General features: G+C 41.9%; 1 protein-coding gene across 1 annotated transcript; it reads right to left on the bottom strand.

Annotated features, from left to right (window-relative positions):
• Positions 1-1448: 1448 nt before the first annotated feature.
• Positions 1449-25325, bottom strand: mcl1b (MCL1 apoptosis regulator, BCL2 family member b). The gene is made up of 4 exons (XM_029450779.1): positions 24720-25325; positions 24322-24572; positions 24098-24210; positions 1449-2081 (listed from the first exon to the last, which is right to left on the bottom strand). Exons 1-4 carry the CDS (start codon positions 25120-25122, stop codon positions 2063-2065), a joined length of 786 nt encoding a protein of 261 aa, XP_029306639.1. The 5' UTR covers positions 25123-25325; the 3' UTR covers positions 1449-2062.
• Positions 25326-27412: the final 2087 nt, after the last annotated feature.

The raw sequence follows: 27412 nt of genomic DNA, 5'->3' as shown, positions 1-27412 counted from the left end.
TTTCCGTTCTCGCTTCGTCTCTCTTCCCAAACGCTCCATTCACGTAGTTCATCTGCCGAGAGACAAAACGCACAAGAAACAAAGTTAAAGATGAATTCTCTGAAGATAGACAAAATACCCTGATTGTGAAATGTGGCCGTGCTAACCGTGTTGTGAAAACTGATGTTACTCAGATAACTGCAGAACTAATGACACTCCCATCAGCTGTACTTTGTGTTCAATGCTAATCAGCTAATGTTGCTAATATTGCTAGCATGCCAACAATATGATCATGGTAAAAAAAGAAGTTAAATCTCTCCATAGAAGTGATTTACCTCCTCTGCAGCCTTCCTTTACCTGCCATATGTGTACCACCTCCGCGACCCCCTGTTGAAGACCTATGCTTTATAAGCATCTCAAACTCTGAGTCACATGGTCATCAGCTGGCGGCACCATCTGCCTCCTATAGGAGACCTTCACAGACAATAGAGCCCCATAGGTTGTGTTCATTCAGATAAAGTAGGTCAGCGCTGCTTTAAAGGCCTATACCGTCACAGACATGATGCAACGCTCCATTACACACAGATTACAGATGTCGAACGTTAAAAACGCACATAAACACCACTTAAGGGTACGTCATGTCTGCAGGCTTTGTGATTGGTTGATACAACAGGAGTCTTTATTTCACAGAAATCCCCTCCATAATCCGCCAGGCTCCCCGGAGACATCCGACTGTAGAGAGTGAAAACACCCCAAAAAGAACATGCCCGCCCACACGCTTCTGGTTTCTATTGAAAGCATTTAAAATCAATAGAAAAAGCTTTTTGGGAAACATGTCTGATTCCAAAATCATAGCTTGAGGATGTACTGGAGGGATTTAAAGCACGTGAACGTTTGTAGGAGGTGAACACGGTGGAAGTACGGATAAATATGTATTTGCATTTGTATGGATACAACCACGAGAACAAAGAGCTGAAGTTTCAATCCAAAATGAGACACCCGCCTCCACAGATGTGAAATTAAAGGCACAATCTGTGAACAAAATGAGATTATATCCTGCTATACTAACACTAACATTTCAGTTCAGCATCTACAGCATGTAAAAACAATGTTCCTCAAGTCTTCACGGGCACAAGATGTACAGTTTGAGCCTTTAAATCAAGGGTTTATACGATTCAAGTATTATTTCACTTTAATGTTTTTTTTATTCATCAAAAAATATAGTATAAACATATCTGAAGACATTGTTGCATCACATTCAGTGCAGGATAATACAACAGAAAAGCATTTCCATGTAGCGTTTACAAGTTTTAAAGTGTCTAATATGTGAGATTTGTTTTCTATAACAGAAAAGGAACAACATATCGAGGATCATGAGGGCCAAATGAAAGAAATATATATTTGAGTGATTACTTTCAGAATTCTGATTTAAAAAAAAATTGAGAATAAAATAAATGATTTCAGACAAAACAGCAATTTATTCTAAAACTCATTTATAAATAAGAATATAAAAGAATCTTTTGTTCCACATGGCCTTAATGCAACACAACAAAGGTTAGTGAAATGTCATTTCTGCAGCTTAACACATCCAAAACTTAAACAGCAACAAATATTTCCTTAAAACAATAACCGAGTCACTGAGGTCAAATTCCACCGGGTCTATTTCTTCAGTAGAAAGTAGTTCCAATAAAAAATACTTGATAATGACGGAATTAGAGATTCTGGGAAGAAATCGTCGCTGAGTAAAGGTAGGATCTCAACATTAGATATCACTAAGCCTTTAATGTAAATAAAATGTGCACAGGAGCGGAGAATAGGCAACATTGAAGTTAAAAAGTGATATTTAAGTGCATGACAATAAAACCCAGAGAGGAAGGAGACACTAAAGGAGATAAAGTGCTTATTCAATCCATTGTAGAGTGTTGAGGGGAGCGCTTCATTCTGTTAAAGGGATAATACACAGAATCAGTGTTCAGTCACATGTCATAAGTAATGGTGCTGCAGGACAGGACTTTGGTGTTTGTAGAGTTTTCTTTGGGCTGATGATGTTCCATCCAGGTACAGCGTCGGAGATCACTGGCTCTCACATTACATCAGAGGACCTGCAGAAAACAGGTTGTGACATTATTCCTCAGAAAACACTAAACACAACAATCGTTATCCACCAACCAGAGAACCTTCAGAACTCAATGCAAAAACAACAACATTAATGTGGCAACAGGCTAGGGCTTTTATTGTGAAAGGGAAGGAAGGAGTGCAGCTATAATGCGCTGCTGGCGACACTGTCGGAGCATAAGTATAAGCGCAACTCGAGCGCCATCCTCTTCCTTTGTGCCATAAATCCAACTTTCACTTCCCCGGGTGATTGTGACCCGGAGTCCGACAGAAAGGAAGGCTTACAGGGAACCAATCCAAACATAGAGAGTGTCGTTATTCTGCAGCCATTACATTGTGCAATCAACATTTACTTTATAATTATAAGTTAAATAATAGTTAGAAATGTGCCTAATGACAGATTTAGCTTGTTTATGTCTTTGTTGAGCCGTTTTAGGATCAAACCAATCATGCATTTCTGCTGCCGATCAGTTATGAAGCCGAGCCGGCCTGTAAACATCCGGGTTTCAAGCACCAACACTGCTTACATTTGAATTTTACTTTTGTTTTGTCAGCTTCTTGGAACTAGTGGGTGTGTTGCTCACATGGCTGTAAATCAACATGCCGATCTCTGCTTCACTGTTTACTCTGCTCTCGTCTTTACAGCTTTGTGGATAGATTGTTCTTGGCCAAATTGCACTTTGGCATGGTCATGTTTAAAATTGATCCATTAAAAACAAAATTGCTGCAATCTGAGGGGTATGCTTAGGAAACCTGTACTACATGTAATTAAAACAAACAAACAAAGACAAACAAACAATCATTGCATTTCACACCTTGGGTTGACATTTCTATGCTTGAATGAACAAGTTTAATTGCAGTAGGAAGTACATATTTGATTTGACTTCAATCACGGAATGCAGCGACACTAATGAATTCACCTGCTGTACAATAAGCTTCGCCAGGAGTGTTCCTCCCTGAGGACATCATGCTATGCATGTTCAAACCGCTCACCAGATGAGACAACATGGGGTTAATTCTGGAGACAGGGCTCAGCATGATACCCCATGGTGGACAAAGTACACATTAAAGTAAAGGTATAGATACTCCTGGTCCGATATTACTACAATACAAGAGAAAGTTCTTTCCAAAGTACATTTTGTTTTGCATGTCAAGCTAATGACTCTGAAACAACCTACTGGCTGCACCGGCTTGTTTGTAGAAATGTTCTTTATCTGCCGCAGCCCGGCACACCTTTGTTTTGTCAATGCCTTCCATAACGCATATGAATGTACTGTTTGCTAAGTTTGGACAATAAATATGTGGTTAAAGTTAGGTAAAGTTCATGGTTAAAAGTCACGCCAACGTGCACCCATCCAACTCCACCTTTGCCAATCAGACTATACAAATATTAGCATTACACACACTAGCTAGCTAACTAGCTTGGATAGCACGGTGCATCTGTAATTTTGACTTGCTTTTGGAGGCAGCCTCAAGTGGCCATTAGAGGAACTGCAGTTCTTGGCACTTCCATGGTGGCTTCATTTTCTGGGGGAAAAACCCGCTATATGGACACTCAGCCTAAATTCTTAATAATAATCATTTGAAAGTTAATGTTATGCATGAAGCTCTGAAGCTTCAAACTATTTGGTGCAGCCACGAGCCCCACAACACTATCCGTGCAGGGGAAAGGCCCTGGATGTATAAAGAGACGGGCAGTGGGAGCGAGAGGGATGGTCGATCTGGAGCGGGGTATTTGATTGGGTTATGAGATCACAGTCTCCATCTTTAATACCCAACATCCTCCCTCACTGAAGCTGCTCTATGACCAACAGTGGACGATAGCTGCTGTGTGAGCTAAATTAAAAAAAGAGCCAGACAAAAGCAGATGAACTCAGCAAAAGCCTTCGCCATCTAAATATAGGTTAAAGGGATATGAGATGACAGCCAATAACTCACACAAGTGGTCTTTAACTTGTTGTGCAATCCCAATTACTCACGATGTGCGCCCTTTATTTAGAGTGCATGCTGTCATCCAGCTTCTCACAGCCTTGATCCTCTCTCAGCTGTTGGGCTCAAATGACACAACAGGAGAGTTAAAAAAAGAGCTGCTTCTTACAAACCTTGATATTAATCATAGTGAGCAAGGACAGCTGTAATCATGAGTATTCTTTGGATAGACTTGTGTCTACAGCTCCTTACAAGGACTGAAATGTGTTAAACAAATTAGATTAAAGCATAAAACAGTGAGGGATCAATATTCAGTACAGACAGGACTCGTGGTTAGTCACTAAACATTACTAAACTACATCGTTATGAAGACGTAAACATTCAAACTGAATTACTGTATTTTAAGGTTTTAAATAAAGCTGTGTGCAACGATTCATGATATCTAACTAAAAGATCGTTACATGCAAACAGACTTTTCAAAATAAACTTCCGTCTTCACAGGAAACAACTTGGTTAGATTGAGGACACACAACTTGATTATGAAAATAACTAAGGAAGAGTCGTTTACAGATAAATCGACGTTGAGTTCTGGTTTCACACGCGACCTGACGTCCTGTGTCTTCTGCTGTATGTTGGTGCATGTATGGTTTACTTTTGGAAAGAAACAATTCCTAATTTACATTTAATGCGTCTCCAGAATGATTGAACGTAACTTATGGACTGTGCTGGAGGATGTTGCACATCCATCAAGCAGAGCACCTGCTGAACTCGGGTTTCACTGCTGACAAGTTACCGATTGACAGGTGGGCCTTATCATTTCATCTCTTTGAAGAGGTGTCCAAGAACCCAATCATGCATGGCCTCATATGTTGTTTGCTTTTAAAAACAGGAAAAATAAATGATTCACCAACCATTGCACCACTGATAAGAGGGAACGTGTTTTCATTTATAATATTGGCACCAATTTGGTGCAACAACGGTAAAAAACTCCCACAGCACTGCCAATCAGTTATGAGGGGGTGTGTACTGGAGGATTTTGGACCGTGGTATAATCACGATGCAAAGTGGAGCTGGTGGCTCCATCATGGGGAAATCTATTGATACATAGGAAGTACTAAGTTGTGGTAAGTTTGGAGTTTTCCAGCTGAAAAACGTTTAAAAGAAGTGGCCGTCATACGGCACACACCGTTTGATTGGCAGGGGATCTTTTGGGAAGTCCGCTGTGGAGACACAACAGCAATGAGCACTAAGCAACAAAAGATGAAGACACAATGCAAACAAGACGAGCTGAATACAAAGATGCTTTTTATAGCCTTTCATAATTATATCATAGCTCCTTTATCCTACCCTTCCCTTCCTTGTCTTTTATTCACTTTGTATTGACTGACAGGAAGAGACACACCTCTGATAATAAAGCCCTGACACAACAAAGTCTTTCAGGCCACAGCTGCAGAATTCTCAGTGGCATTTACTCAATTGCATCAGTGAATCGAGGCCAGAATAGGTCAACAATTTCATCTTGATCTCAGTTTTTGGTTCACAGGTTATTGTAACCGACAGCAACATTTAGGTACTTTCCACTGTACTGAAAAAAAGTTGATATGGGCCAGTGATCGGCCAGGCGCTCCACCCCAATGCTTTCTGTGGCGCTTATATCTGAAATACAGTTTTGTGCTGACCTGTTTCACCTCTAAATTGACAGATTTTGCGTTTTAATTATGCATGTTTGCAGATTTATAGGCCACAACATGCTTTTCTGTAATGCGTTTTTTATTTTTTTATAACTGCGCACTTCCCCCGGGACCATTTATTTATTTACTTTACAAACCATGCACATGCAAGTGTTTGCAGTATACTTTGCATATACATTTGCACCCCAAAGTTGTGGTGCAGTTATGGATCAGATAACTTGAAGATGTCGAAAGGGGGAAGCGTGAGACTGTACCTGCAGACCGCCCCAGTCCCCACACACAGGGGACTTACAAGCGAGATGACAGATGGCAGGAAGGACCCTCTGTAGTAGTCCCTTACTGAAAGTACTCCACTGTTTGACTAGCTGGTCGTAAAAAGAGGATGCAAGGTGGTTCCCCGAACACAGTTGGCCTTTCTGATCAGTTAGTTTTGGTCGCCGGCTCTGATGCCACTGGCCCAGCACATTGCAAAGAATATTGTCTTTGCACAACAGACTGATAAAAGAGCTGCAAGATCTCGTTGCACACATTCAAGGACCAGAGTTTCCTCAGGAAGTAGATTCTGCTCTGTCCTTAAACAGTTTCGGTGTTACATTTCAAGTCAAGTCAGTTAAGGTGAACCCCAAGGTACCTGTGCTTATCCACCACCTCCACATCCTCTCCCAGAATGTGAGTGGGATCAACAGCAGTTCTTGTTCTCCTAAAGTCTAGGGTGGTTCCCTCTGCATTACTCAGTCAACTTGTCCCTGTACTCCAACTCCTGTCCACCTTGGATACACCAAACTCCTGCAGAGTCATAATTCAATTTCTGCAGATGACGGGACTCTGTATGCAAACTGTTGCGGGTCAAGAGACGATGTCAGGGCAACAAGTTAATGGTCATCGAGGTCGTGGGGAGACGCCATCTTCGAGCATCGGAACGAGGATGGATGTCTTCCACAGCACCGGTACCCCTCTCCTGCTGGGACTCTGAGGACCTGGGTGCCGATGCTATCTGGGCCTGCAGCTTTGTTCTGGTGGAGTCTCTCCAGCTCCTCACCATGTCCTCTGGGGTGTTTTTTGGGGGTTATTGTAAGAAGATGAGGTGCGAGGGCTGCTTATACGAGCCATTGGGTCCTCGTATAAGTGCAATAGCAGCTGTGTCCATATTGAAGACAGGAAGTCAAGCACTTTCTCATTGGGTGTTGTGCTCAGCCAGGGGTGTCCAATTTTGTTTGCGAGTACAGAAACTCTGTGCAGCCGAGGAGTAAAGCATGCTCAGTGCTGATGATGGAGCCCTGTTAGCGTCATTGAAATGTAACCTCCAGCATGCATTGAGGTGGTTTGCAGCCAAGTGTGAAGTGGTGTGGAGTCAGCACCTCCAGGTCTGAGGCCAGGGTGGTGGTATGGCTGCTGCCCCAAATTGAAGGGATTAAAAGAAAATCTTGGGGATTTGCAAAAGATCAGCTTTTACTCACAGCACAAAGTGTGACTTCTGCAGTGCGTGATTGCCGATTGCTTCCTTAATATAATTGATTTCCTTTTGAAACAGGATGACGGGGCAGACGACCGTGAGGGATCGATATTCAGTGCAGACCAACACTATGGAGCCAGAGGCCGTTTGGTTTCTCTCCGACAGACAGATGACAGATGGTTGTTGAGACGTTTGTGATGACATTTATTGCTTAGACTGTAAAGTTTCACCCACAAGTGCAGCAGGAAGTCATTACTAAAGATAAAACCATTTCCCAAAAGGTGAAGAACCGTCAGCACTGATGCAAGCGTTGCATCAAACAGTTGTGGTTAAAAGTGAAACATTTTTTTAAATAACCAAGGCTGCAAAAACCTGAGTGGTACCTTCACTTGGAGGTGAAGGTACTTTGATGGCATCAAAGTTAGAACTATTTGTCGTTTCTTGGCCCTTAGGTTTCACTGCTCGGCCCTGGAGGCTGCTGCTTGGTCATTATATGAACACACGTGTGCGTTTGTATACATTAAAAGGTGAACTTAATCCTGGAGGTAAACAGTTCCTCTAAACTGACGTGTGTTGGGACAGTGCTCTCTCAGAGCTGCAGCTTGTCTTCGCAGTCAGCAGACTTTGTTTATCTCCACGGTGCTGGCTTGCTTCCAGACAAATGTGTGGGAATATTATTGACTAGGGTTCTGCAAAACACCGGCTGTTGCCTCACGTTACTCACACACACACACACACACACACACACACACACCTTCCTGTTTACCCAAAACAAAAGGAAAACTGGAAAAACCAAAGAGAGCAGGTTGGATCTTGACTTGTGAGATGCTAACGGCAGTTGCATTGCCCGCAGCTGCCAGGTTGGCTTTCAATTGTCTTTTTCAGGGCAGCGCTTCAAAGTCTACCTTGCTATTCAAAGCAGAGACAAAGGCCAAGGCTGAAAAGCTTTAATGAATCGCAGCTGGAGTAAAAGCTCTTGATATTCCTGTTGAACCATACAGGCCTCGAATAACCTCCAAAACAAAAACACAATCCTCCTTTCCATTATATCTTGGAAATCCAAACTCAGTCGTACACACCCTTGTCAGTGCTTGTGAGTTATATTAGTACTCAATGTCCAGAGGAATTCCCTGGATGTCTGAGCCGACGCCTGCATGCATCATAATCTGCATTCCTCCCATGCACAGCCACAAACTGCTCCGCTCTCTGCAAAAGTTTTGCTGCTTGCTTAATGAAATACTGAACAGAAAAAGAGAAATGTGGGCTGAGAAATGGGCAAACAAGCTAAAATATGTTTGGTTGTTCGCGTTGGAAGATGAAACGGGGGCAATGAAAGAGGGAGCTGTGGGCTGACATGCGTTTACAGGTATACGACTTTGCCTAAGACAAGCCTGCTCTTGTGAGTTGGCTTTCAAATGCATCACAGAGCAAATTTGCTTTAGGAGGAAGCAAACACAGTCAGCTGATAGATGAGCAGAGAAGAAAAACAACCGAGCGAGCAAACAGTCGCTTCAGAGGATCGCCTCGTCAAGACACTGTAAACATTGTCAAGGTTTAACAGTTTATAGGTGGAATGAGAGGCATGTGGCCGGCGTGAATATGGTCCAAAGTTCAGCTGCAGCAGGCTGGGAAAGCACAAGACCATGAGTACAGGGGACTAAAGGTCAGAAAACAGGAAGCTGATAATGGAAAGTTAAATTCACTCAAATAATAAAAAGAGGGAACGGGAGCGAGGAGTGTGGCTTAAACCAATTCTGCTTAGAAGCCCTAAAAAACAGCAGAACTTGTCGACCGCACAGCTGATTGAAACATTTAGTCATGAGGTCACTTATTTCCGCCGTGAACTGCATATCTGACCGCGTGACTCGGCCGGATGCTGCCTGGCGCGAGGAAGTCTGAGCAAAGTTCAATGAACCGGATCAGACCAATGCAACTTGACCGCAACGCAAGGTTGAGGAATTCTAATTACTGCAAGCAGGTTTCATTTCACATGGACACAAGCTGACTCATTCTGAACCAAAAATGAGGACAAAGGTGAGACATGAGCTCACCTTTAAAGTGCTTTCTCTACCAAAAACACCACTCAGTCCCTGTGGGCCTGTACGATGGCTGCTTCTACAGGTGAAGACAGGAATTAATGACAGACTGTGATTATTTATTCAATTGATTCGCACATTTTAGAGGTTTTGGTCGCTGCTCATGTGGCTGAACTTTAATGTTTTCCCTTTTTGTTGAGTTTTATTGGCATTTGGGAAAACTGGGATTTTTATGGAATGAACGATATTAATATATTCCTGCATAATATAATACAAGAAAAGATGTAAAGACAACATACAGAACTCGACCCCAACTTGCATAAATGAGTTTTTAAAAAGCCTTCCATGCATTTTGTGCCAAATTAGTTTTTTTAATCAGTGTCATTTGAGGGGATGAAGCTTTTATTCTGAAAAACAGAAGTCTTGTTATTTAACTGTTGCTGCAGGAAATAAAAACAATTCTAATCATGACCTCGATTCTAAATGAAACTAAACTTTTTTTAAAAGCCAATTTTAGGTCAAGAGGGGGTGAGTGCATCATGTTTTGGGTGGAATATCTCTTTAACACAGCTGCTCTTATCAGAACAGGCAAAGACTGAAACTTGTGTGGGAGTAACCGCAATATGAAATGTGAGCACTGTTTCTTTAAGAGCGTGGGCGAGCAGAGGAATGTGGGGAGACGGCCAAACACTGCCTCACATTTTCTAAACCGAGACGTGTATTTCCCCTGTCCACAAACTCCAATGTCGGGACCTTTAATTAAGTCAGATGTGTGTGTGGGAGGCAGAAGTTGGCCAGTATTTCACACTGAAGGTGTGTGAAGGTAAAGCAGGGACTCTTTCCTGTGGGGGCTGAAAAAGCACCGTCTTACTGGAAAGCTGTCAGAAAAAACATGCTTTCCTGGCTGTGACCTGAGGCCGTGACGAGCAAATGACTGAAACTTAAAACAAAACCTGAAAAATAAGATGTTCATAACCAAATGATACGGCTCGTGTTTACACGTTAGCAGCCGGAGGCGCATGCTTAATGTTGGAGACAAGATTTGGATGCAGACTGATATTTGACGAGTGTTATTCATGCAGCCAGGACATGATCTTTTGTATAAAGAGCAAATTTGCGTTCTGAGAACATTCTGTTATGTGCAAGAAAATGATTGCTTTTCCATAATTCTGCTAGCAGATGCTCTCTCCTCAGGTAACTAACTATAATCCTTTAATAAAGATGCAGTAGGAAACCAGAGAACGCTTCTAAGAGTGGGGAGGAGTGCTTACTGAAACCCATCCAGAGAAACTCAACACTTCTCCTGCTCTTTATGTAAGCTGTGGAGCCCCTTCAGGGTCCAGTGAAGGGCTCTCTGCATTCCTTCACGCTTAGCGCTTGTTTTTCTGGACTTTACTGGATGTTAGTGACGCCTGAAAACACCTCGGATCACTGAGCTCATGCGATGCTGTTTGTGTGCACTCTGGGCTCCATGCATGCGACGCAGACACCTGAGGTTTGTCCACACACCTGCAGGACCAGCAAACTGCTCTGTTGTCCTTCCTCCGATTGGAAAAACAAAACGTGCATTAAACATGTAGCTGCTTCCATCATGTCGAATGTGAAGATCTGCTCCTCGTCTCAGTTTCATGTCGTAGTAAAGTGAATCCATTTGGAAAATAAAGTTTGTTTTCTGTGTGAAATGACCAATTTCAACCAATTCTACTGTCCCACAAACACACATGGATGAGTTTCCCTGCCTCAAGCTTTAAAGTTCTCCTGAATATTATCTCTCTGCAGTTCAACAAATGCAATATCTGCTCTACATGAACTGCTCCATGTACAATTAACTAACGAGGAAACGAGATCAAGAAGCATCAGCCTGGACCCTGTGCTTCTCCCGGACCCTGTGCTTCTCCCGGACCCTGTGCTTCTCCCGGACCCTGTGCTTCTCCCGGACCCTGTGCTTCTCCCGGACCCTGTGCTTCTCCCGGACCCTGTGCTTCTCCCTGACCCTGTGCTTCTCCCTGACCCTGTGCTTCTCCCGGACCCTGTGCTTCTCCCTGACCCTGTGCTTCTCCCGGACCCTGTGCTTCTCCCGGACCCTGTGCTTCTCCTCGATCACGTGCCGTCATTGGCCTGAGAACGGACACTCCATTATTAATCAGTGCTCGTTACGCCGTGTCGTCACACGGGTCTGTTCTCTCAGGAATGCTCCTTCCCGTCTGTCTCACGCCGATCGAGTTTCATCAGCAGAACTCGATACAGTTTCAGTTGACACCTATTTTCTCAAGTCATACTGTCCAACCTGGATGTTTTGCTTGGAGGCTCAGCGGGCTTGTCTTCACACAGAAGATAACATTAGAAAATCAGGGGGGGGGGGGGGGGCCTTACAACTGCTTTCCATTACCATTGTTTGTTTTTTCAAATCAGTTAAGATAAATCACAAAGAAAGTCAACATGAATAAGTGCATGTGTGAGAAGTTGAAACAAGATATTGGAGAAGTTGAACAAATAATTAATAAAAAACTAAAGCGTGGTTAGTAGATGTTACTTGGAAAACAAGCAGCATTGCTAAGACGTCCAACAAAGAATGAAACATTGAGACGATCAGTTTTAAACAAAGACACAGAGGACAGAACCGTCCTTCAGTTTATTATGAAAGTATCAAGAGAAAAGGACACGTGTTCCAAGATGGCGCCCGATAAATGAGAATTGGATGCACAGGTCACGTGTGAAACCCAAAATCAACACGTTGAATTATTTTTAAAAAGGTGCGGAACTACATTACATAGTTTACTCATCTCAAACCAGTATGTTCACGTGTTTAAATCTGCCACCGCATGTTGTTTGTAAGTCGTAAACAGTGAAGAACTCTTTATCTACATTTAAAGTCGGCGCCTTCAGTTTAACTTGGAATGAATAAAACCCGAGGTACAACACTCGCTGGATTCTTTCCCAGCTCACACGGCGAGTTTCAGCTCAATTGCTAATCAAACTGAAAGCAGGAAGAGAAGCGGTATCAACTGTATCAACAACCTTTTGTGGGGGGGGGGATTTAAAATGGGAAGTGTGGTGTTAGTTCAGAGAAGCGTAAAGTGCAGCACGCTGCACATTCAGGATCAAACAACAGTTTGTTCTCGCAGAGGTCAGATAACCTATCGCAGACTCATCAGAAGAATGTGCTTTCAGTCAGCTGCAGCTCAGGTCACAGGACAAACTGTGGCAGCAGAGGATGTGCAGCTCAGTATAGTGTTCAAACCAGGTCTGTGTGTTCGGATATTCTATAAAGGATATCATCGTTTCCCAGAAGCACGTAGCTGGGGGTCAAGTTACTGAATATTTCCGGTGGTCGGGTTTGAACACTTGTTGCTGCTCATAAACATTTTAAATAGCCGAGCTGAATGACATCAATCCTCACCGAGTGTGACATTTTGTTTCTGTGTCCTTGATTGTAAATATGTCAGACTGTGTGTGTGTGTGTGTGTGGATTGTTGACTCAGTAATGAGCAGGAAGCTGCCATTTAAGACCTGCACTTTAACTCTGCCATCGTCCCGCAGGATGTTATCTTCACCACGTCCTCGTACTGTCATATAGCAGTTTGTTAAACACGCGACTTTCTGTTTAACGTTGTGAAACAGTCGCAGTCGAACCGTTTGGGCAACAAAACTACTTTGTTAGGTTTCGGAAAAAGATCATGTTTGGGTTAAAAGTACGCAGCGTAGTAACTGCGGTACATACGTGACGCAGAGCTCGAGGTGTGCGTTAGTAACCGCTACGTACGCGACTTAAAACAACATGTTGACTTCTCTCCAGAGTCCGGGGTGAAAGTCCTGCGTTAGTTTGACCCACTCCCCCCGACCTCAGCTGACTGTCAAACAAAACTATGGGTCATAATAAGCTTCTTGCACAGACGACCTAAACTGCGTTTCTTCCAGTGAGAGGCTCCAGCTATGTGCTACACCTCAGGTATGACTCTCGTAGGAACATTAGCTACAGCCTTCCCAGATGAAAACGTTACGTCATGTTCGTTCGTTGGCACGCAGCGACCCTAATCTACAGGAACAACATCAGGTGGCATTCGTACAGCAGAGCAATTGTTTTTACACTTTTGTAAAGATTAAAAACAAAACATGTTGGTGAGCTTTAGAGGAACTTTGGACCGAGTCAAGCTAGCTGTTTCCAGTCTTTATGCTAAGCTAAGCTAAGCGTCTCCATCTTCATATTTACCACACAGACATGAGATCTTATCTAACTCAAGAACGCGGATAAGCTTAGTTCCTAGAATACTTCGGCGGTCACTTGACACCTCTCACAGATTTACACCGTTTCCCTCACAGGCTCCTCTGATGCGTTGGTATGAGAAGTATCCCAGTAATATCGTCTGTAAACGAGTTTCACACGTAGCTTTGTTTGAGTACAAAGGTACAACAGAGCGGGCGCAGGTAGTCGGGTTAAACTAAACTAAAGTTCAAAGATCAGTCCGACGGTGAATTTAGGACAATTTCCTCCGTTCTCCGTTTCACTGCTGCAACCTGCGACCGAAGTCATCTGTGCGTAAATAGTGTCGTCATGTGGAAACTTCTACCTGCGTCATCTCGTGCGTTATTGACGTCCTCAGACAGACGTGAACTCTGGGAACATCAGCCATAGTGCTAAATCAACTCAACGCACAGAACGAGTTAGTAAAGAATCCTCTGGTCAGCAGGTTAAGCAACACTTGTGATGCGTCTCTGAAAACATGGACAGCGATCATTCATACCGACCAAATGAGAGCAAACGCACTTTGCTAAATATTGAAGCGAGCAAACACAAATGTAGAAACAGCTCTTACACAAACAGACTCAGATCAGATGACACTAAAGGCAAACACGTTGTATGCACACAGATCATGCTGCAGTCGCCAGTAGCACCTGGCAGCTCAGTGTGTTTGCTGGGATTTTCATTAAGTACACACGTGAAAGAATATGGAGAAAACATATGAAGCAAACGCCGACGTTCAGGTGCGCGTTTGTTAGACACACAGAAGTCCACTGCATAATCTGTATCAATGTTTTTCTTGCCTAATAATTACAGCCAGCTGTGCAACAGGGCTTTATACACGTGTAGCGCTGTGAACTGTGAAGTCTGCAATTATCCAACCGATAAACCAGCTCGCAAACTTCTCCAGTGGAAGCTGCGCAGCTTCAAAAGTCGCTAAATCTAACGAGAAGTTGGCGACACTGGCAGCCCGTCTCTCCATATGATCGTAACCTTATCATAATGAACGCACTCCATTATAATAAGGTTACGATCATATGAACGCAAACACCGAACACGACTATTGTTAGTGCACACAGCTGTCAAGCTAGCAGCCTGTGGAAGACTCCCGCGCAGTGACTGCACGGGCAGAGGGCGCGCAGGTAGACAGGCAGGCAGGTAGACAGGCAGGCAGAGGTAGACAGGCAGGCAGGTAGACAGGCAGGCAGGCAGACAGGCAGGTAGACAGACAGGAAGGCAGGTAGACAGGCAGGTAGACAGGCAGGAAGGCAGGTAGACAGGCAGGTAGACAGGCAGGAAGGCAGGTAGACAGGCAGGCAGGTAGACAGGCAGGCAGGTAGGTAGACAGGCAGGCAGGTAGACAGGCAGGCAGGCAGGCAGGTAGACAGGCAGGCAGGCAGACAGGCAGGCAGGCAGACAGGTAGACAGACAGGCAGGCAGGCAGACAGGCAGGCAGGTAGACAGGCAGGCAGACAGGCAGACAGGTAGACAGGCAGGCAGGCAGGCAGACAGGCAGGCAGGCAGGCAGGCAGGCAGGCAGACAGACAGGTAGACAGGCAGGAAGGCAGGTAGACAGGCAGGCAGGCAGGTAGGTAGACAGGCAGGTAGACAGGCAGGTAGACAGGCAGGTAGGTAGACAGGCAGGTAGGTAGACAGGCAGGTAGACAGGTAGGTAGGTAGGTAGGTAGGTAGGTAGACAGGCAGGCAGGTAGACAGGCAGGTAGGTAGACAGGCAGGTAGACAGGCAGGTAGGTAGACAGGCAGGTAGGTAGACAGGCAGGTAGACAGGTAGGTAGGTAGGTAGGTAGACAGGCAGGTAGGTAGACAGGCAGGCAGGTAGACAGGCAGGCAGGCAGGCAGGTAGACAGGCAGGCAGGTAGACAGGTAGGTAGACAGGCAGGCCGTCCAATCTTATTACTGCAAACTGAACAAGTCACCACTTTCTTTGTAACTTTGATTTTAACCATCAACAGTGAGTTTCATCAGAATAAACATATTTTTGAAAAGCTAAGTATATAATAACCAAGAACAATCTCTAATCTAAGACATGTTAATGATTTAAACGAGTTCGCTGATACTGATCCATCAGAATTGCTTCACAAACACACCCACGCACTCATTTCTCAAAGAAATTCCCATATCAGATTTAAGCCAACGGTTTCCTGTTAATACGTTTGGCGCCGGGGTAGGGCACAGTCACTTCACACCTGATGTGCAACGATGCGTTTTCACAGTTAACTCAGTTTACACAGGATACATGATCATTCATCATGAAACGTAGATAACTTGCTCTTAACTCAGTGTTCGAGTTGCAGCTATTGATCCGTCCCAACACTTCTTTATAAGTATGCGGATATTAAACGGCATTATGAATCATTAACTCCTTTATCTGGTTACAATATCTTATAATTAACCAATAAAAACATTAAATTGTTAATGTTATTTTTATTGTAAAGCAGTTATCACAACATGACGCAGAGGAACAACAAACATCAGATGTTTACAGGCGATACGCGTTCGTACATTCGCTCAAAGGAGCTTCAAACAGCAACGCTGGCTGTTTATCCACACGTTTGCTAAACTGCTAAACCTCTTTACTGCTTTAAAAAGGAACTTTGATTGAATTCTAGTGTCGCAGGATTAAGATACTAAAACACGGGATTAAACCGTCGACCGACAGCACGTGTATCGCAAACATTCAGGATCACTCTGAAATCTGTGGTGGCGTTCGAGAGGATTCTCTTTTCACAGTTTTCTGTAAAACGGGGAGCCGAACAACACTTCACACATCTCTCTCCGGTAACATGGAGGCGACAGGCTGGAGCTGGCAGGCCTCTTTGTTTCTTTGGTTATCAGGCCGCCGCTTATTTTGTCTGTGCTGTAATCCCCCCCCCATCATCATCATCATCCATGGGGGAGGATGAAAGATTTCAGCCTTGACCCAAATTCACAGAAAGACAAAACAATTACTAAAAGCTAACAGAAAAGCCCCTAATTATCTTTTATTGTATGGTGTAGGTGTGTAGGTGTGTAGGTGTGTAGGTGCGTAGGTGTGTAGGTGCGCTCTGCGGCAGGCAACAGGGAAGCTGAAAACACTAATTTCATCCGTTTAGTAAAACATCCATCAGACGCAACAACAACTACACTTCTGACACCCGTTCATTCTCATGTCTGCAGATTACACCTACACAGTGGAACCGAGTCAACTGGGGAGCTCCCCCAGGTGAGTGTGAAGCCGTACGAGTGTGACGCACAACGGTGCAGAAAGTCATCCGGATATAAAAACGTCTTTTTGAGAAAATACCTAAAAGCAGTTTCAGAACAAACAGTTCATTTGAAGTCATTTTAATCTCATCCAGGACGCCATAAACACGTCTCACTGATCAAAAGATTAACTTGTAAACGTAATTACCTCCAACTGTACTTACTAGACGATACGTTGGGGAATCATCATCATCTTTACTACTGCGTATAGGAAGACAATGAAGCATAACACACTTAAAACTATGACCCAACTGTTGGCGGTCAAGGCATTGTGGGTAATGTAGCCCAAAGTTATGACAAGAAGGAAGAATGTGTGATAAGGAGCTGTAATGTGACCCTTTAGTCTGGACACAAACATAAGCACAGTGCAGAGGAGGACTGTGGTTGATTGTGTGATCGCGAAGAAGAAGAAGAAGAAGAAGAAGAAGAAGAAGAAGAAGAAGAACAAGAACAAGAAGAAGAAGAAGACAAGAAGAAGAAGAAGAAGAAGAAGAAGAAGAAGAAGAAGAAGAAGAAGAACAAGAAGAACAAGAAGAACAGAAGAAGAACAAGAAGAAGAAGAAGAAGAAGAAGAAGAAGAAGAAGAACAAGAAGAACAAGAAGAAGAACAAGAAGAAGAAGAAAAGAAGAAGAAGAAGAAGAAGAAGAAGAAGAACAGAACAAGAAGACAGAAGAACAAGAAGAACAAGAAGAAGAAGAACAAGAAGAAGACAAGAACAACAACAACAACAACAACAACAACACACCCCCCCCGTTGGAGCAGATTAAGACTTTGCTGCGGTGAGTAAGTGTGAACCTAATAAGAAACAAACGGAAAAAGATGAACTTCTCAACCCCGGTTTGGATCCAAAACAAACCTTAGGTGTGATCACATCACATGCTCCATGTCGTCTCTGATAACTCGATGGAAATGATCTTTAGTGAGGCCTGATGATGAGGGGGGGGGGGGGGGGCATCTAAGAGCTCGATTAATCACGTTATATTTTCTCTGATTAATTAATTGAAATGACGACTGCCCTGAACATAAATGGGTTCTAAAAGGTGTTTGTTTAGAACCATCACTGCGATCCGGTTGCTCAGGACTCTGCTTTGTAATCAACAAGCAGTTAAAGTCCCTAAATGTCTTTGCAGGCGCTGAGACCAAACTGGCAGACGACCCTGCGTTTATCTTGCTGGAGACCTTTGCATTGGCACACCCACGGTGCAAGCTGGACTGGTCCCACTCAAACGAATGCAAGCGCAGCTTTTCCCCCCCCCCACATGGCAGAGTCTCTGCCCGGACGAGTACAGACTTAGCCCAGCTTTGCTTCATTAGTCATGTGGTTCAAATCTTAGACATTATTAGGTTAAGAGTCATCATGTTTGTCCGTACAGCAGCACTGACATTCGCCTGACAACATAAAAAACGTGTGGTTATGCTGAAGTAGTGACTTTTGAAAACAAGTCGTGGGACTCATTTACAAAAAAAAAAGGTTTGTGTTCATTTCTTTTTTGCTGACAGAGTGCTGATCCCAGCTTGAGATGAGGGGAGCAAAGGGGGTGTAATTATCCTGCTGGCGATGAGGTCATCTCGTGAACTTCAAGTCATCCTCCAGCTAAAATAAGGATTTCAACACACGCAGCCATTCAGCCGTCGCCATGGTGAAAAACATGTGATCCCAAGATGCATGACTCCCAAGTTTGTAATGGAACAATGTCCGTCATCTGCATAAGTGTGCAGCCACATGCTGAGCTTCTCCAAATGACCACATGAACGGATGACCATCAGCAGTTGGTTTAAATGGCTTTTGAACCACTGAGCTCCACAGGCTGTTGTGTGGAATCAAGGCTCAGCAAACATGGTCGCCAAACAAAAAAGGTGAAGACGGGCCGGGTGGGGGCTGTCGGAGCTGTAACAGACACTGACCATTTGACCCGCCGCCCACCTGATAGTTTATCCAGACATAACACACCTTGGAGCACCGAGGTCAAACATGTCTGGGCCTGTCACAGCTTGACCCCGATATATACCAGAAACATATTCTGCACATGACGCAGGAGGCTGCGGAGCACGCGTTCTGTTACGGTTCAGACGGGTTAATGAGTGACCTACATCTCACATGTTAGTCAACAGTTCCAGTGTTACAGTTCCTTAACAACCGTCATCAACAAAAGGACACATTGAAGACAAAAGGTTGGAGTTAGCATCCCTACTTTATTACCCAAAGGTTTCTGATTAGTTGCTTTCGGGTCAGTTTCAAGATGAACGAGTTGATCAGTGCAGAAGCTTTTTACAGGTTAGGGTTATATGCACTGTTTTCATTGTGCACTTGAGTCTATGCAAACATTTCAAACCGGAATAAGGAAGTATGCAAAGAAAGAATGAAGAAATAGAAACATTGGCATGTTTAGACTTCAGGGGAAAGATAACTAAACATGTGCCAGTTTACACTCCTGGGGCGCGGCGTTTATTCTTGGACCAAATGTCCTGGTACTTCCTTCCCGTCTATAACAAGCTGGGCATTTTTCTGGGAACATCACTCCCCTGCAGGCAGAGTGCTGGCTTTGTACTGTTCTCTCCTCCGGGAAACCAAAACATGGAAAGTCTCCAGTGACCCAATGCAGGGTCAACAACCGACTTCAGAGTACAGCGTGTACTGAGAGAGCAGACGTTACAACAACTCCGCTCAGCCGAGAGGAAAATACTTCAACATATTCAGGAAAACTGGCATCACAACAGCCGAGGAAGAAAAACACAAATCAACCCCCGACGATTAAAGCAAAAACATTTCGTCTTCACCCATTCGACATCACATGAAAACACACGACAACGGGGACGCTAAGAAGTGACGCACACGGCTTGGACACACTTGTTTGTTTAGATCCTTTACTTTATAAATACAGTTCTAATGACCTTTATTTATAATGTTTGTGAACCGCACAGAGTTACCTTGTTAACGTCTGAAACAATACAAATCCTAATGAACAAATATAAAGTAAAAAGATTGTCAGTACGTCGTGGCGAAGTCGTCAACGCCACGATATAACTTCTACAAAGCAAGTGTGCCTCCGCCGTGTGCGTCCCGTGGAAACCATCAGCTGTTTGTGCTGCTTGCAGAGAGTTTCTGATGTTTGTGTTAAGTTTCTTAATGTGCAGGGCATGGCAACAAGAAGCTTTACGGTATTACCACCAACAGGCGGCTGCGGAGTGCGTCAGCCTATCATAGCTGGTAGCTTACAGGCTCTGGTGACACTTGAGCTACTAAAGATGAGGCTCACATCCCTCTGTAATCCTGTTGAGATGGTCATTTCCCCCCTAAACTAAAACATGGAGCAACAGCAGCATGCCCACTATCTTAGTTACTGCAGGTCAGACTGCCAACATGGATAAGCAGTCTATTAATACTGCACCATGGGCATCAGTCAAAGAATAAAGTTTCAAAAGAGGGGGTGACTCAGGCCAGAGAGGAACATGACTCATCACACGGAGGACTCAATTTGATATGTGATAAGTATCCACACGCCACAAAGAGCTTAATGTTCAGGGTTTAGACTGCGGCGCTGATGAAGGAGAGCCCTTTGACCTATGATCTGAGCATTTTCAAACGTCTATTTAAAGCTCTTCTGCATCAAAAGGACTCAATACCGTCCAACAACCCGCTCATGAAAGCATCCCCCCCCCCCCCCCCCCAGTCTGTGGTGATGAACATTTTCTCTAATATGCTTCAGGTACAAAGAGGGAGGAGCCTGTGGTGCTGCACAGAGGACTTAGAAACTACATTTATTTTGTATCATCACATAATCTATGATGTAAAAACTCAATAAAACCCCTGAAATAAAACTTGTGCATTTCTTACTTTGGAGCTTTAAGCTTTCTGACGCCGTCACAGGTCTGAACACAGTCTCACATTTGCATATGATATTTACATGCGTGTCAATAAGCGACGAGCATGATTCCATTTCAGAGCGAACACGCAGGACAATTCATTTTAATCAGAGGCCTGATGTGCAGATAACGCACATCCCATCTTCATTTCTCCTCCTAATGCGACGCCAGGTCTGAGACGCTGACGTGCGGAGGCAGCAGGAATGAGAGGAAGGCTTGTGCGCAATTCAAAATAGCAGAGATTATATAGGAACAAAGTGTTTGCATGGTTTTCCTTTTTACCAGAGACATGGCACATGCAAATGTGCACTTTTTGCATGAAGTTTTGTGGACGTGGCTCCTCGTCCGACAGGTGTTTCAAGGGGAAAAGCTTCTTGCACACAGGAAGTGGTTTTACGTTCATTATTGCAAATTCAAATTTAGAAAAGAAGAATTGAGGAGTTAGAGTTAGCAGCCAGAGATGTGCAGAAAGTAGGCCCAAAGTGAGTGACAGGTCACATCTGGGAAGCAGCACAACACTGGCTGAGAGTCACTGATAGAGGAGCGACCACACATCTTTAATGTGCTCTGCACACGTCTACAAACAAGTGGTGTATATTCAAACAGTCGAGCAAAGACTGTAGGCCGTAACCCTTTCTGTAAAGCAGCACTTTGAACGTTCCTGACGCTTCAGTATGTGCTCGGTACGCTTCCCTTTCACACAGCGTCACTTCAACCTATCTTTGCATCTCGGGGTCAGAATTCGGAGTATTTGCAGCTTCTAAGCAGTCACTCTGCAGCCGAGCGCTCCTGTTAAAGATAAACTTGTGCGTCAGCTGACTTCCCAGAAACAGTTGCTTTTTTTTTTTTTTTTAAATGAAGGGGCGGGCTGTTGCTACGGGGAAGCGAAGAGGCCTCGAACCAACGCTGACTGTGAAAGGCTGTTCCTCAAAGCTCAAGTTACCAAACTGTAAATAAAAGGGCATCCGGCTGCTTTACTTTGAAACACAGAAAACATTGAGCCATAAAAAAGGGAAGAAATGGAGTTTATCTAGTTCTGAAACTTATCTTAGAAACTTATTGTGAAGTTTGAATTTCTCACAAAGTGTGAAAAGAAGTCAGGAGCCTCCGAAGCACGAGAACATCGGCAGAGAAGCACTTTTCTTTAAAAGTCCAAATTCAAAATGCTGAATGCAGAAAGTAGAGCTTCTGAGCCGAGCTGTCGGTCTCGTGCTGAACACTTCCCTCTGGGTTGGGCAGCTGTGGTCTGAGCACAATCAATACTTCCTACAGTACGAGAATGTTAATTATGTCTGCAGACAATAGTTTCAGAACCACTCCTTAAAAACTCCCAGGATCGGAATGTGTTCACCTACTGAAGGCTCTCCACCAGCGTGCAGCTGCATCTGTTCAACTACTAAGAGCTGAGAGACACTTCGCTCAGCTGCAGCTGGAACATGTGAAGGTTCAAACATTGTGTTGAGCTCTGTAAGATACTGAACCATCGTGGGCCACAAGTGATGAAAACACTTTAACATCGACTGCTAAGAGCCGTGTCGACATACCGACCTCCTCAGTTTCATTTACAGTTTGACATTATGAAGAAAGCTTTAACTCAACATATTTAGATTTATGTGCAGACCTGCAAACAGATATTATATTTAGTGACATTAGGCTTTAATACTTAATGTATGCACACACCTTAATAATGCATTGCTCTAACAAGCTAGTTACCAACATCAAGGATGTTCAAAGACTTTAAATCTTAAGCCCCAAGACGCTGCAGTGTTTTCTGCACCCCCAATGCACTGGTGTATGGTGCAACCTGCTCTGTACAATTGCCTCAGCCTCAATTCCCCAATGTGGAGCCTGTTCTTCACAATGAACCGTGCCGGGGTAACCAGGGTGGCGGCTAACATCATTAGCCGCAGGAGAGGACACGGGAAGGCCTGCAGCGGATCGTCACCATGGAGAGGCTCTACTCCATTTCCTCATAAAACCTCGATGAGTGTTGTGTTTGTCTTGTAACCCGAGACAACGGGAGGATCTGAACAAACGAGGGCGCAGCCACACACCACCGGAGATTCCCTGCTGGAGATCGATACGAGGTGGATCTAATCCAGCTAATCTGCAGTGAGATTTAAAGTTCAAAAACATTTGTGTATTCCTAGATCAGTACAAAAAGGTGCAACAGAGCGGGGGGGGGGGGGGGGGACCTTGACGAAGAGACGTTTAGTGTTGTGTGTCAGAGCACTAAAAAGAAAACACTCAGACATGGAGACATGATAATTGTCTTAAGTACCCAATCAAAGGTTCATATTTGTTTAAGTATGGTCCATTTGATCATATGATACCTTAACCAAATACACATTTGGTTAAGTCATCAGACTTTCAGACCCAGGAAGTAGACCGTGTTTAGCAACGTCGAGGATGTTTTGAACTGTTTTTTTTCAGCCCAGTTTCACAATCTGGAGCGGGTGCAGTCTGTTGTGCACCAGCTCCGTGCAGATAACACACAGCAACTCGCAAAATATGCGGATGCAGCTGAGCGCTAAGGGTTATGAGGTGCTGCCACCGCCTCATCAAATCTCTAGGAAACGACAGCCATGGCTATGACTGGGTTGTGGTGTGAAAGAGAAAAAAAACATCAAAAGGTTAAGTAGTGCAGAGGCGTTAAACTAAGTATGAGTGCAGATGTAACTTCGCTCTTCTGCAAAGTTCCCTTCACAGTAAGAGAGCATCAAAAAGGTCAAACCATGTCATTTCAATTTCTTTTGTTTATTGTTTAAACCTATACAGATGTTAGCTTACAACCCAGTCTGTACTATAAATCATTGTCACGTTCCTCTCAGGGGGTTAACATCCTTCCCCAACAATCAACATGTTTGCACCGTCGACGAGCACAATCTGCTCCGTCCCAACTCAGTCCTTTTCTTCCAACAGACTCAAGACTGTCCCGGCTGCTGTTCAGCCCAAAGTCCTGCATGTGGGTGCTTCTCGTTTCCTAGTGCAGTACCAATATTTTCATAACAAAAATCGCAGAGCTACACTCATGCAAATCCCCCCCCTCACGAGAAGGATCCAGAGGTTATAAATGGGCTTTATGGATAAAGGGCCTCCTGACTGCATGACTTGGAAAATGGCTGCTGTCCCTTCCTGCTTTGGTCTGGGGCTTACTTACAAGAGACCATCACTGCCAGGGAATAGTGGTATAATTATTAACATACTAGTAAACATAATCAGGCAAAAATCAGCTCAGCTGACTGCTCATTACCTTTTTTTTTAAATTTGCATAGAAACACATTTTTACATTTATTAGAAAAATAAATTTTGTATTTTAAATAAACCTTAAATCGTTTGAAGTTTGACTGCTGTCAGTAAAGTCCAACCATGTGTGTCAACTTATTTGCAGATAGGGGGCGAAAGATGAAAGGAACCACTTCTCAGCAGTTTACGTCCAATAAAGTCCAATTTCAATGTCGAGAGATGTTTTCAAGAGAAGAATCCACCAAGTGAAAATAAGTCTCTGAGTGTCCAAAGATTCACCTGATCAACAAGGCCAGTGTCGCCCCAATACCAGCAAATCCAGCAAAGGCCATGAGCGTGTTCCTCACCGTGGACTCTGGGTCTGCTACTTGAAAGAACTTAACAAAGCCATCCTGGAAATACAATTTAAAAAAGCGATTAGATGTCAGTCTGAGGGCGAACACCATGCATGCATGTCTTTGTTGCACAATGAGTTATGCAGCCTGCCATTAGTCACAACTTACCCAGGCATTGTTTTTCACCAGCCAGTCCCGCTGGTCAGACAGCAAGTATGTGGCTATCTGCTGTCCCACCAGCTCCACGTCGTTGTCCCTTCCTCTCTCCTTCAGGTACCGACTCACCACTGCCCCAAAGGCCACCAGGCTCGCGATACGGCCCCAGTTGGTGGTTCCGTCCGCAAATAGGCTCTTGGCTACTGCGCTAACAAAACTGGCATCGTCTGTACAGTCATCCAGGGGCAACTTTTTCAACATACCTTAATAAAAAAGAAGAAATGAGATCTGGATCAGAAATCTTGTTTGTTTGTCAGTTTAAAACCACACTTGACATTATTTATGAATGACTTAAATTCAACTCGAGTAAAATGGCTCCTACTGGCCGACACATACGTGTCACTACCTACCATTGTATGCGTATCTGTGTTTCAACAAAAGGTCTTCCACAACTCTTTTCATTGTTGTTAGTTCTGGGCTCTCCATCCACGAGGACTTGGACGGCTCGGTTAAGTCTCTGAGCACACAGCTGATGAGTTGCCTCGTGTCGTTCTCCAGCACCTCATCCACCGCCCCGCAGCCGGAGTCCTCGCTGTCGGACAGCAGCTCCGGACTACACGGCAACGACTCGTCGTCCATGTCGTTGCTAGCTTTTGTTGTCTTCACTCCCAGGCTCTTGGGTCGTTTTGGGGCATCGTTTAACCCCACATTCCCGCTGTGAGAATCTTTCGGGGAGGAATTTCCCAAGCCGTAGTGCATCGCTCCCTCCGCGACTCCATTTTGAGGGAGATTGTAATGGCTCATGGTCGTCATGTTAAACGCTGCCAGTGTTGTCAGATTAATATTCGTTTGGATTATGAGCTTTAAAAAGTACGCTTACTTGATTTCTTTAAAAAATAAATTGGGTAATTTGAGAAATGTATGCTAGCTTGTTTAAAAAAAAAGAAGAAGCTAGCCTATTCTCTAGCGTTCACTCATTATCCATGGTCGTGTCGGAGTGTAGCGGAAGTGAAGCAGACCGCCCTCATGTACTTGGGTTGTGGGTGCGTCAGAACGTGTTGCGTCACATTTACGTCACCCAACGGAATTTTTTCTTTTGTTGAGGCTGGTTTCTAAACGTGATTAAAACATTTAATTAAAATATATAAGAAGAAAACAAAGAATAAGGATCAGAGTCGTGATGATTTTAAAGCTGAAAAAGCTTAAATATTGTGAGATAGTTTTGGGTTCTTTTCAGGTATTTTTCCATTGACAAAGATAAAATAGATGACCGGAAACCTTTAATCATCAGCAGGAATGTCACAGATACACACACACACACACACACACACACACACACACACACACACACACACACACACACACACACACACACACAGAGATAATGACAGTAACAAAGGTTTTCACAACAATAGTACATTAATGTACGTAATACAAAGTAATCCGTTTATTTAAAATAATACTACCCTGTTTCTAAAGTTGTTTAATCTATGTTTTGTATTTTATTTTTGAATACAGTTTAAACCAATATATTTTTCCCATTTATACCTTGACATTGTATTTTAGAGAGAAGATATAGATATATCTATCTATATATATAGATAGATATAGATATATATATAAAGATATATATATATATATATATATATATATATATATATATATATATATAGAAAGATATATATATTTATCTATCTATCTATCTATCTATCTATCTATCTATCTATATATATATATATATATATATATATATATATATATATATATATATATATATATATATATATATATATATATATATATAGATATTATAAATATATAGATCTACAGTATATTATATATATATGTATATATATATATCTATATCTAGATATAGATATATATTATACATATATATAAGATATATAATATTAATATATTTATATATATATATTTATATATATATCGATATATATATAGAATATATAATATATATATCTTTCTATATATATATATATCGGCTCTCTAAAATACAATATCAAGGTATAAATGGGAAAAATATATTGGTTTAAACTGTACTCAAAAATAAAATACAAAACATAGATTAAACAACTTTAGAAACAGGGTATTATTATTTTAAATAAATATTAATTTGTAATACACACATATATATATATATATTTATACATATAATATATATATATTTATACATATATATATATTTATACATATATATATATATTTATACATATATATACATATATATATATTTATACATATAATATATATATATATATTTATACATATAATATATATATATATATTTATACTATCATATTTTATACTATAATATATATATATTTATACTATATAATATATATATATTTATACATATATATATATATATTTATACATATAATATATATATTTTATACATATAATATATATATATTTATACATATAATATATATATATTTATACATATAATATATATATATATTTAATCATATAATATATGATATATTATATTTATACATATAATATATATATATATATTATATATTTATACATATAATATATATATATATATTTATACATATAATATATATATATATATTATACATATAATATATATATATATCTTTATACATATAATATATATATATAATACATATACATATACATATACATACATATATATATATATATATATATACATATACTATATATATATATTTATACATATAATATATATATATATATTATACATATAATATATATATATATTATACATATAATATATATATATATTTATACATATAATATATATATATATTTATACATATAATATATATATATTTATACATATAATATATATATATTATTTATATACATTTATACATATAATATATATATATTTATTTATATATATTTATACATATAATATATATGTATTTATTTATATATATTTATACATATAATATATATATATATATATATATATATATTTATATATAAATATATTTATATATAAATATATTTATATATATTTATACATATATATCTATATTTAAATCATTTTATGTCTTAGGTAGGACATGACATTGTGCTAGTAGAGGTGTTT

Source organism: Cottoperca gobio, chromosome 16 (assembly GCF_900634415.1).
Source record: "Cottoperca gobio chromosome 16, fCotGob3.1, whole genome shotgun sequence".
Lineage (NCBI taxonomy): Eukaryota > Metazoa > Chordata > Actinopteri > Perciformes > Bovichtidae > Cottoperca > Cottoperca gobio.
Note: the sequence above shows the minus strand (reverse complement) of the source record. Positions and strands in the feature narration are given on the sequence as shown.

Coding starts and splice junctions, on each gene's coding strand:
- mcl1b (XM_029450779.1), bottom strand. CDS start 25,122: ATGACGACCATGAGCCATTACAATCTCCCTCAAAATGGAGTCGCGGAG. Junction 24,573..24,719: donor ACACAGATACGCATACAATG/GTAGGTAGTGAC, acceptor TTTTTTATTAAG/GTATGTTGAAAAAGTTGCCC. Junction 24,211..24,321: donor TGGTGAAAAACAATGCCTGG/GTAAGTTGTGAC, acceptor TTGTATTTCCAG/GATGGCTTTGTTAAGTTCTT.